The 11196-nt window shown below is 35.4% G+C and overlaps 2 protein-coding genes across 4 annotated transcripts; one reads left to right on the top strand and one right to left on the bottom strand.

Moving 5' to 3' along the window:
• Nucleotides 1–2446: 2446 nt before the first annotated feature.
• On the top strand, nt 2447–8373 carry LOC118042319 (nucleolar GTP-binding protein 1). Of its 3 annotated transcripts, none has more exons than XM_035049966.2 (14): nt 2448–2635; nt 2818–2954; nt 3060–3180; nt 3406–3470; nt 3595–3708; nt 4230–4304; nt 4856–4894; nt 4969–5040; nt 5350–5463; nt 5932–6003; nt 6104–6140; nt 6365–6477; nt 7042–7248; nt 7810–8373. In XM_035049966.2, the coding sequence occupies exons 1-14, from the start codon at nt 2554–2556 to the stop codon at nt 7900–7902; spliced, it is 1341 nt and encodes a 446-aa protein (XP_034905857.1). In that variant the 5' UTR covers nt 2448–2553; the 3' UTR covers nt 7903–8373. The 3 variants fall into 3 exon arrangements, with proteins under 3 accessions (XP_073263774.1, XP_034905857.1, XP_034905858.1); XM_035049967.2 differs by having other exon boundaries at nt 2485–2635; nt 2807–2954; XM_073407673.1 differs by lacking the exon at nt 4230–4304 and having other exon boundaries at nt 2447–2635.
• On the bottom strand, nt 8192–9490 carry LOC118042320 (phosphatidylinositol N-acetylglucosaminyltransferase subunit P). The gene is made up of 4 exons (XM_035049968.2): nt 9104–9490; nt 8789–8861; nt 8577–8695; nt 8192–8490 (listed from the first exon to the last, which is right to left on the bottom strand). The coding sequence occupies exons 1-4, from the start codon at nt 9300–9302 to the stop codon at nt 8366–8368; spliced, it is 516 nt and encodes a 171-aa protein (XP_034905859.1). The 5' UTR covers nt 9303–9490; the 3' UTR covers nt 8192–8365.
• Between the last annotated feature and the right edge of the window lie 1706 nt (nt 9491–11196).

Here is an 11196-nt window from a genome sequence, read left to right as displayed (position 1 = left end):
TCCATTGAAACCAGAAGGGTCAGAATTAAGTAACCTCACGAAGCATTTCGCGAAAAGCATAAAAATGGAGAGGATCTGAGTCACGCAATGTTCCATCAATGTCGAAAAGCATTGCTTCCAAAGGAGCAACAGAGGACAGAGAACATCTACTACCATCATAATACGAGAACAAAAAATAAGGCCAGAGAAATGCATGGGGAAAGTATATTGAGAAAGACGTAAAAGAAACCTGTAGATTGGTCGAGTATTGGATGACGCCTGAGGAAAATATTTGAAGCGGTCTGGTGTGTAGGTTATAGTTTGATGGAGATGCGCAGAAAAGAAGGTGGTGGTGGTGGTGGTGGTGGTGGTTCTTGATGGAAGCGAAGGATATCATGCTTGAGCAGTGGTATATCTGGTTTTGGTTTTGCTAGCACTCCTTGTTTCTACTTTCTATAGTTTCCAGCTCTTAACATAGTGAAAATCTTTTCCACCGGATTTTCTGCCATTGTTATTTTTTAATTTCATTATATCTACATGATGATTATTTTGACACAAGGATTCGCAACCGGATTCATTAAAAACAGGAGCTCTAGGGATGACACGGAAATTATCTTAGGCTCCAGTCAAAATTGATTTTATATTTTAATCATATATAGATTTAAATTTAATAGGTGTGTGTGTGTATTATGGCCCAGGCAGCAGCCTGACCATGGTTGGCGCACACTCATGCTAGGAGCCTGGCCAGCACTTTCATGGGCTCGACCACGCACCCGAGCTTAGTTATCATAGATTAGGGTGTTGTGTCTAGGTTTATTTTTTATTTTTCTCGGGTTCATACTCTCTTAAAAAAAATTTAAAAATATCATGCAAGTTTCTACTATTTTATATTAATTTAATATATATTATTTTAAATAAAATATAATTTAAAATATTATATTAATATATAAAGGTGAAATTATTCTTCAACATCTTATCCCCATTAAAAAATAAAACTCATGAATTATAAATATCTTCATAAATCCTCACAGTTCAAGATTCATAATTTTTTTATTTTTAATATTTATATTTTTAAAATATTTTTAAAAAAATATATTTATACTTTTTCTTTTTATAAAATTATTAAATTAAACATCCGAGAGATTTCACATTTATAAAACAAAAAACTTTTGTAATTACAAGTACATCACTTATCTTAGTTTGACAAGCACCACCGTTAACAATATTAAACCATTGAACACTTTATTAAAAACAATGAATGAGATTAATTAAAATAAAAATTAAATAAATAATAGTCTAAAATGATAAAAACACCATTCTCATACTTATGATTTACAAAACTCTAAAAAACAATCAAATTCGACACATTCATAAACACGAGGTGAATGGATATACCAAGGCAAACCAAAAACCACATTACTTTATTTTAATATATATATATAACTCGGGATATCCGTATCAGCTTGTGCACATCACAACTAATTCTCAGGGCCCACTGAACATTCTGCAAGTTCAAAGAACATGTAAAACATCTCGGGAGTGACAGGTATGCACAATAAAGTTCGATCTCATGTGTAGTGGAAAGGAACAAGTCGCTTCCACCACTGAATCACAACCTCATATGCCCAAAAACCACATTACTTGATTACTATACAAGAAGCATATTGGATTCAAGAGGGGAGCCTAACACATGTTAAGGGAGCCTGGGAAGCTCTAATATTACCAGTACAGTGTTAAGGCCTTCCTTAACAAAACAATGTAATCTTTTAAGATATGAGAGAAGAATGGAAAGAATAAGAGATTAGGGAGAAAGCAATTCAAAGAAACTAAGTTTTTATTACTTTTCCTTTCAAGTTTTTGTACAATTCTGCTTTTATACAAGTGATTCAATCTTTTCTAATTACCAACTAGCTTGAAACTGATCACTACCAGTCTAGCTAGCTAGCTTTGCCACGTGATCCTCTTGATGTTTGCTGTAGAATTAGTTGCAGTTACAGCTGCAAATTGCAATCTCTGCATTCTTCCCAAACTTCACTTCTGGCCTGCTGATCCTCTCCTTCTGCTTCTGCTTCGTTACTTGTTTCCCTTGCTAAGGGGAGAGGAGAAAGAAAACAGGAGAAGGGAAAAATGAAAAAGAAAAATAAGGAAAAAGGTAAGGAAAATGAAGGGATATTTCAGTTTTTTTTTGTCAAAATTTAAATATTTAGCGCGGTCTCCAAAACTACAGAGAAAAAATAAAATTACGTGACCGCGTGAAAACTTTGGGAAAGTTGGATTAATTTTCCCTTGCATGATCGCTTGAGCAGTAAAATTGAGCTTATCTGTACTTTGAGAAAAAGGAACTGCTAAAAAAAATTTCAGGGTTCGGGACTGGAAGCAGACTATTAAGCCCAGTTAAAAAACGCCCAGACCAAAATAAGAGCAGATGTTGGGCCACTAGCATCGAAAGTGTGGACTTAGGGTATGGTCGCCATAAAGAGTGGAAGGAAGATAGAATTCATGGACCCTGAAAGCGAGGGAAGAACATAAAACCCCAAAAATGGTTTGCATCTCTTGATTTCAAAGAGAACGAAGATGAGTGGTGCCTTTTGTCTCTCGCAGCTATTGCAGATTCCTTCAACCAAGATTCTTCTTAAAACCTCCAAGTTTTCCAAGGGTAACCCTCTTTCTTTCTCCTTCTGAAGTGGCTTGAACTTTGGATACTTGAGCTAAAGATTGGATTTTGAGTTGAATTTGGCATGGTTGATTGCTTTTTTGGGTACCGTTTTAGTTTTTTTTTTCGCTTTCTCTCCGGATGACTGGTTAATAGCGTGTTGTCAATTGCAAGTGCAAATGCAGGTTTGTATGTGAAAGCAGGAGCAACAAAATATCCAAATTTATGCTTTTATAGAAATGTTCAGACTGTCACTTATGCAATTGTCGATGGAAGCTATGTACCCACTACCACTCAAACACATCAACCAGACAAAACTAAGGTACCCCTTTTTTGTATTTTGTTCTTTTCTCCTTTACTACAACCGATGTACTTTCTGAGATATGTGTGTGTGTGATAAATTGCTGTTATGAATCCGTTATTTTAGGAAAATGAATCAACAAAACCTGAAAGTGTTGGTGCATTTCAAAAGCTACCAATGGTGATGCCATCGGTTGATATACTTTATTCATCATTGAGGAAGGCCAAGAGAGTTCCACCCACAAAAGGTGATTCACTTGGCAATTCTGTTCTTATGTCATAATTGAGACACTGTGGATAAATGGTTGTTTATAATATTCGCTCTTTTCATTCATAGGCATAAGAAAAGGTTGCTTTGCCCCTTCTTTTCTTATGCCTATGAATGAAAAGGAGATTCACTTGGCAATTCTTTTCTTATGTCATAATTGAGACACTGTGGATAAATGGTTATTTATAATACTTTTCATTCATAGGCATAGCTAATATTGCAAAACGAGAGAGAAATAGAGGGGCAAAGCAACTTGATGCGCTGATGAAAGTAAGCCCTTATTCTCAAGTTTTTCAAGTGTGTTAATCTGAAAAACAAACAAAACAAAAAAGAAGCTTCTATAATATGCAAATGACGAGTGGCTGAGATCTTTGGTTTCTGTTTTAATCATCAGGAATTGGCAGTTCCACTGAGAGAGTACACGGAGAATTTCCCTAAAAAGAAGTATTTGCATCCTTATGAACGATCACTTATTGAGTTGACCCTTGGGGATGGAAATTATGAAGAGGTAACTTATGCGGAACTCATTCCTGGTGTGTTTGCTTGTATGATGGTTCTTGGGACTTGGGACATTTAGCAATAGACTTTGCCTTCAAAAGGGCCCATGGTCCTTTAACTCTTCCAAAATTAATTGATAAAAGCAACTGGCACGACTTAATGATGCCTTTCCATAACAGCAAATAACAGAAATAAGCATTTTTCTTTGCAAAAGTAGTGAGAAGAATCCTTCTTCATCCTGCCCCTTCCACTGGGCAGGCGGACTTATATGTGATATGAAGTGGAAGGTCCTTGTCTCATGAAAACTGATGCTTTTTTATTTTTGTCTATTGTTTCTTCATCTATTTATGCTTTGGTGAAGTTCGGATGAATGGTTTTAGAAAAGTGGAAGACTATTATGTGGCTTAAGAAAATGTCCTGTCTTCTCCCATATATTGAATATGTGTAGAAATCTATCATTTCTTTTGACTATTTGTAGCAGCTCTTTTCTTCTGTTTTATTCAAATACTAGATTCATCTAAGGTTTGATAGGTTCTGAGAAAAGTTGATGCTCTGAGGAAGAAGGTGGTAGGTGTTGGAAAGGAATGTGCTTCTCTTTGTGCTAAGGTTAGAATTTTTTCTAAAAACTGGGAAGCTTGTATCTTTCCTATTTTCGGTTGCTGAATTCTAGTTGCTTGACTGGGATTTTTATGAGCTAAGATTGTTCAGATATACCTTTAGCATGATTGAAACTTTTGAAAAACCTACAGATTATAGAAACAGTTCTAAACTTAGAATGTTTCCTTGGTTTTAGTTTCCTGCATATCCTGTAAATTTTTGAAACCTTTTTGTGTATCCATGAATGTTTGTCTTGCCTTCTCATCTGCCTTCTAAAACTTGATGGATATCATAAATGAACCTTAGGTCATAAATACTTTTAACAATCTCAGAGCACATCTAAGTGATTAAAACTGACAATTTCTGCCTCCTCCAAATGAAAGTATCTACCTATATTATTGTGATATGTTGACTTGATCTGTACGCAGAAAGTTTTCAATTCATAATCACAGTTGTGGCAATATTGTGAATGAAGGGAAACTAATTAGTGCACTCTCGTTACTTCTATATCTGTCTGTAGAAATTAAGTTGTAACTAACTGGTGGTGCGATTTTGGGCAGTCTTTAACAAAACGAGAAGCTGGGGAGCGGTTGAATGAGGTCTGTTATTCTGCTTTTTTGCATACTCCTCCTACAAGTATATATGACCTTACAGTCTGTCCTATTATCTGCAGGGTCTGGAAAAGCTTGAAGAAGTTTTTAAATGTGAAGGAAAGGTAGTTGATGATTTATTGAACATTGCCAAGGTATTCTGCCTTTTAAAGAAATGTATTTCTCCTTTTTAGTAATTTATTGTATGGTCATGCACTCATATGCATGCATGTGTCCTTGTCTCGGGTATAGAAAAAGCATTTGAAATGTGTAATTGTTTTGACCATATTAGAGATGGCCTTTGTTAGAGAATGAATTTCCTTAGTGGTGCTTATGGTGATGCATCTTACTACTAGGTTATATAATTATTTGCAAAATAACCTCCATTTCTCCACTGACTATAATTAGATACAGTTTTAATTAGCATGTGATAGGTCAGTATTGATAATTAATATAGTTTGCAGACTTTGCGGGCTATGCCAGTGGTTGATCTGGAAACACCTACTCTTTGTCTTGTTGGAGCTCCTAATGTTGGAAAGTCATCCTTGGTTCGTGTGCTCTCAACAGGGAAGCCTGAGGTTTGGACCAGTCTTTTAGCTTCAGCATACTTTGTTCTTTGTGGTTCTGGATGTATATAATGAATGAATTAAATATCGCTCATGTTGATAACCCTAGTTGGTTGAGGTTCTATATTGCTTAAATGTATATTATAAGTAGCAATGTATGAACTTTCAGCTAAACAACCCCCCCCCCCCAAATCAACGCTTCTAGTTAAATGATGGCATGAAAAGAAGTTAAAGATCTTTGGGTGGGGATCTTTTGTCTTATTGATTTGAATAACAAAAGAACAGATTTTTGGATCTTCTGATCGTGTTTATTATTTTAATTTCTGGCTGGGGTGTGCATTACTCCATTATTGTTGCTGAAGCTGGTATTCATCTATTGTAGAAGCTGGTCAGTTAAATTTATTTCGAATTGATTATTGTTTCTTGATGTTAATAATATCATTTTCTTCTGCATTTTTCCCATCCCTTGTTTGTGGTCAGGTCTGCAACTATCCTTTCACAACTAGAGGAATTCTAATGGGCCACATTGCTCTAAATTTCCAGCATTTTCAGGTTAATCATTTTATTCTCTTACTTTTGTGAGATGTAAAAAGATTTTAGTATGTAATCACTCATCTTCTTACAATTTGTTAATGTACTGGATTGACTGAAGGTGACAGACACCCCTGGGCTACTGAAGAGATGTGATGGTATGATATCAAAGCAATTAACTTTTTTCCTGCTTGGGAGTTCAAGCATTGAATATAATTCTTGTACTAGTGTTAAGCTACACAATCATCTCTCATGGTGATTGGGACACATTTATAGCTACAGTTTCAGTATTACAGTCTCGTTATATAATGGCTCAGTTTTTTTGTATTAGCATTCTATATCTGCCTGATTTGTGTATTTTCACAATTTATTGAACCTGCAGAGGACAGGAACAATTTGGAAAAATTGACACTTGCTGTCCTCTCACATTTGCCAACTGCAATACTTTATGTACATGATCTCACCGGAGAATGTGGAACCTCACCTTCTGATCAGGTATCCAATGATATGATGTAGACTTTTAATTTGTATCCTTTTCTGGCCATGCAGCCAGCTATATTCAGGACATTGCCCTCCTAAATTCAGAACATACTTGCTCTTTTACCAACTTTATGTCACTAACTGATGTGATCATTTCTGAGTAGTGTTTTATTAATCATTCCATTTAATGATCAGTGAGTACCATGATTTGAAAACTTCCGTATATAATGAGTAGTATCGCCAGCATTGGTCCCCCCCCCCCTCCCCCCTCCTTATACCAGATGAATGTCTACTTGTGTGAGGAGTGAGATTTTAGCCTCAGTCAGAGTTCTTGTGTGTTTCAAGTCATTACTTGTTTCTTTAAGATTAAGATTTTATTACTTTTTTGAAATAAAAAGACTGTCACAGTACAACAGTTAGGTGTTGCAAGATGCCCAAACTGATTTGCGGCCACACACAAATAGCTTTGCTGGTGGTCAGAGTAAATAAGTTACTGTTTTTTAATATTTATTTATCATCCTACTACATTTTTCACCCATGAGCTAATTTTGATTTTGTTATTGATCAATTGATTTGTAGTTTGTCATATACAAAGAAATTAAACAGAGGTTCAGCAATCATCTCTGGCTTGATGTTGTTTCTAAATGTGATATCTTGCAAGAGGCTCCTGTGATCTTTATCATGGAAGATAGCGACACTGATAACCTTGAACTGGAAAGGTATCGAAAAAAGGGACCTGAAGGAGCAATTCTAGTGTCGGTAAAGGATGGAAAGGGGCTTGATGAGGTATGTAATTTTATTCAATTTTGACTTTTTTTGTTGGATGTGTAAAGATGTACCATGTATTTATAGTGGCTGGAAATTGAATTGGCTTGGCCTGGCTTTGGTGTCATAGGAAATTTTTTTCCCTTTCTATTTATTTTCCCCAGATTTTGTGCTTGTGTTGGAGAGCCAGGGGTTGTGATTAGTCAATTGTCATGATATATGAATCTCCAACAATTTATGTGTGTTATGCTTTGAACTCACATTTGCTTAACTCATGCTTCGCCTGCATTTTGCAATCTGTGTTATGTGCTCTATCAAATGTGCAATTGGTAATTGATCTGGCTGAATTTTTCATGGTACTGGCATCCAGATTTTTCTTCATGCATCCTAACTTGGCCATTGTAAGATCTCTCTTTGTCGTTAGATTTCTTCCAACTGTTTCTCAATGCATTGTTTATCGTGTTTTGTTTTGTAAGAGCTAGTTTATTTGCTTTCTATCCATCTCACCAACAAAAAAAGATTGGCTTCCAACTTTTTTCCTGATAAATAAAAAATTGAAGTGTATATGCGTGCTCTCTGCAGTTGAAAGTTAAAGTGCATGAGATGCTGGTCACCCAGATGGATAGGATCCGAAGCTCAAAGATTGATGAAGATAATCCAGAGCTAGTTACATGATGGACATCCATAGTCAATCTTGGGGGTAACAGTTGATCCAAGGCTCTCGCTGGTTAATCAATGACTACAGTACTGTTACATTCTTCGCCAGCTATAGGAACCACCTCGTCCAAAATACAAACATTGAGTTGTGTGTGCTGGAGTGCTAGAGCTATCCTGAATCATGTTTTTGTTGCTCATTCTAAGACGCTCAATGCAGGTTGAAGTTTAAACCTCTGTGAGGGCGGAAGTGCCTTGGGCTGCAACAGCAACTGTCGCAATTCTTGCTGGTTGTGGTCAGTCACATTCGTTTTAAGACAGAAGTAACGAGATTTTATATTCGTATGCAAAGAGACAAGTTACACACTTTTCAAGCAAGTTGCAATGTAAAATGAATGTTCTTGACTATACTGTAAATTTGGCAGAACAGCTTCTTTTGACGTGCACTGTTCATTCTTCATCAATAAACATGAGGTCGATAATTTTACTTCACATCATTAAACATGAGATAATTGATTTTATCGATGCCAATATCAGATATGGGTTCAATGGGCTGCTCATCTCCCTCCTGCGATGGAATGAATGTTGAAGGTTCCCTACTGAACTCATCTGTAGAACACAAAGCACATCATTATATAAACACGTAGCTCACTGAGAGCCAAAACGTGATTCCCGCATCTGCAAGAGCAACTTACCGAAGATTGTGTTCAAGGAAGTAGGGGGTGGGGTTGACATGAAGTTGAGACCAACGTAAAATAGCAGAGCTAATAAGATTGTCACCATGCCATAGGTTGGCACAGCCAATGCCCAGTACCTGAAAAACAGAATCCAAGTTACGAGACTAGGCTCATCTTCTAAGTTTCTCAATCTAAATTACTAATCACAGCTATGCCTTGAGGCCACTGACTTGTTGGGATAGTAAAAGATTCCAGTTGCTTGCAACCAATTTTCAGGAACATATGCCCATACAAAGAAAATAGCTGCTCAGACAAAGAACAATGGAAGTCAGTACGGAGACACTCACTCTCGTACTTCAACATGAAACGCATTTTAAAGATATTATAAGGTAAAGCAGTTATGCCCCCAAGAAAGAATGGCAAACAAGATGATTCCATGTTAATTTGAGCAACTTCTTTCCTCTAGTAAATAAAATCCTTCATGGCCTTTAAAAAGATGAATTCAGAATTTCAAAAAAAAGGTACAAAGAAAAGATGAATTCAACCTGTGGCAACAACGGTAGTGATCGAGCCTACAAAACCATAAACTTCAGAGGATTTGGGGCCATGATCTCCAGACACACCAAACCCAGAAACAGCTTTGTCATCAGGATCAAGAAAGGATACAGTCGCCTTCCTCCTCTTTGAAAAACTAAGCACTCTCCTAGGACTACTCACCGAATGCAGATCTTCCGTGCCTTGCATCTTAAGAGACGGTGGAGATGTTGTCAGCGGTAACTCAGGTTTGGTGATAAATATTCCTGGGCTTTGTTTAATTTCTTCTCTATCCTGGTGGTGATGATGATTACGAGGGAAGAGTTACTGTCCTCCTTCCTCCATAACTGCATAATTTGTTGAAGGAATGGGGATGGATGATGCAGCAACTGGGTCAACAATTGGGCTTATTCGTTAAATATTTTAACTGGGCCGGATTCTGGTATGTTGGGCCTTGTTATATATATATATATATATATATATATATGGCCTGACCTCTTGTGCGGTGAGAGTTGAGCGGGGTTGGAATGCAATTGACAGATGACAATTAATGAGCAGTTGAGCACTCAACATATTTGGAAAGGTTGATGCACCTCGTCTTATTATTTCAACTTCGGACTCAAGAAAAAGGCTATGAAAAAAATAAAAAAAAACCTCGTTGAAGTTTGATCCTGGATGTTTTAGCTAAGATACGAACCAGGAAGGATTTACGCCTTGTTTTCAGATATAATTGAACCGGTTTTTATATTAAATTTAAAATTAAAGTTTTCTAATATTTTTTTATCGTTTTTGATATGTTAATAATATATAAAAAAATATTTTTATATATTTTTAAATAAATAATATTTTAAAAAATAATATTTATCATATTCATACAAGCATACTTTTAATTTAATTTTTTAATATTTCTTTTTAAAGAAGAAAAATGTGGTCAATGGGAATCTAAGATAGTGACAAAAATATATGTGCGCGTTTGGCCTTTTCCCAACACCTCGGATTGGAATGGAGGATGCGAAGAATAAGAACAATATTGAATTGGTCGTGGGAGTCCTGCCGCCTTCCTAGCTGATGTGAACTTTGCTCGTATCATTCCGTCACCACAGATATGTATTCTTTGATATCCCATGTGAATAATCCTATTGGATTAAAGAGGTGAAACAGTTATTATCTATACTATGTGAGTGTTTGTTTACGCGGTAGTTTTTGCTTTTAAAACTAACCGCAAAAACTGAACGTTTTGTAACATAAAAAAAGCTATTTTTTATTTGGTAGGCTCCATTATTTTTTCCATCAAACCAGAGTTTTGCAAAAGCGACTAGGAGTTGTTTCTTTTTATTTGCTTGGACACTGTTCGTAACAGTACCCATGCCAGGTGATGCCAGGTGAATTAAATTCACCTTGGCACTATTCACTCAAGAAGTAAACAATGCCCAGATGAATTATAATTCACCTGTAATGCAAGAAGGATTAACCTGGTACTGTTTACATGAACAGTGCTAGGTGAATTTTTTTTCGCTATTCACGTTAGCAGAATTCATTGACCGCGTTCAACCCAGTTAAAAAAAAAATAATTTTTTTAAAATTATGTTTTACTCAAAAAAATAATGTTTAATATTATTTCATAACACTACATAAATTAAAAGAATATCGCATGATGACGTAGTATTTGTAGAATTTGATCACAATTCTAATTTTGTTTCTGATGATATTTTACTTGATTTTATTACACACTCAAAAAACCATGGAACCTATAATCCTTATCGGATGAATTTTGTACGTAATGGAATTATAAATAGTTTAATGGAATAATAAATAATATTTTATATAAAGTATTATTTATTTCATGATGTAATAAGAGTAATTAATTCTACAATATTTAAATTTAAAATCATCAATATTAATATACATTTTTTAAAATTATTTTATAACCTCAATTTCAAAAAAATTCGTAACCAAGCACATTAAACTACTTTTTCTTCAACCTCAATTTCAACCATAGTTTTAACCAAACACCTATTTTTTCAAACCAACCTCAATTAAAAGTACTTTTTATAAAATAATTTTTTTCAAACTACAACTACAACAGTTACTGCAATACCAAACA

The sequence above is a fragment of the Populus alba genome, chromosome 2, assembly GCF_005239225.2.
Source record: "Populus alba chromosome 2, ASM523922v2, whole genome shotgun sequence".
Taxonomy (NCBI): Eukaryota; Viridiplantae; Streptophyta; class Magnoliopsida; order Malpighiales; family Salicaceae; genus Populus; species Populus alba.
Note: the sequence above shows the minus strand (reverse complement) of the source record. Positions and strands in the feature narration are given on the sequence as shown.

Coding starts and splice junctions, on each gene's coding strand:
- LOC118042319 (XM_035049966.2), top strand. CDS start 2,554: ATGAGTGGTGCCTTTTGTCTCTCGCAGCTATTGCAGATTCCTTCAACC. Junction 2,636..2,817: donor AACCTCCAAGTTTTCCAAGG/GTAACCCTCTTT, acceptor GTGCAAATGCAG/GTTTGTATGTGAAAGCAGGA. Junction 3,181..3,405: donor GAGAGTTCCACCCACAAAAG/GTGATTCACTTG, acceptor TTTCATTCATAG/GCATAGCTAATATTGCAAAA.
- LOC118042320 (XM_035049968.2), bottom strand. CDS start 9,302: ATGCAAGGCACGGAAGATCTGCATTCGGTGAGTAGTCCTAGGAGAGTG. Junction 8,862..9,103: donor CACTACCGTTGTTGCCACAG/GTTGAATTCATC, acceptor TTGTCTGAGCAG/CTATTTTCTTTGTATGGGCA. Junction 8,491..8,576: donor TTCCTTGAACACAATCTTCG/GTAAGTTGCTCT, acceptor TGTGTTCTACAG/ATGAGTTCAGTAGGGAACCT.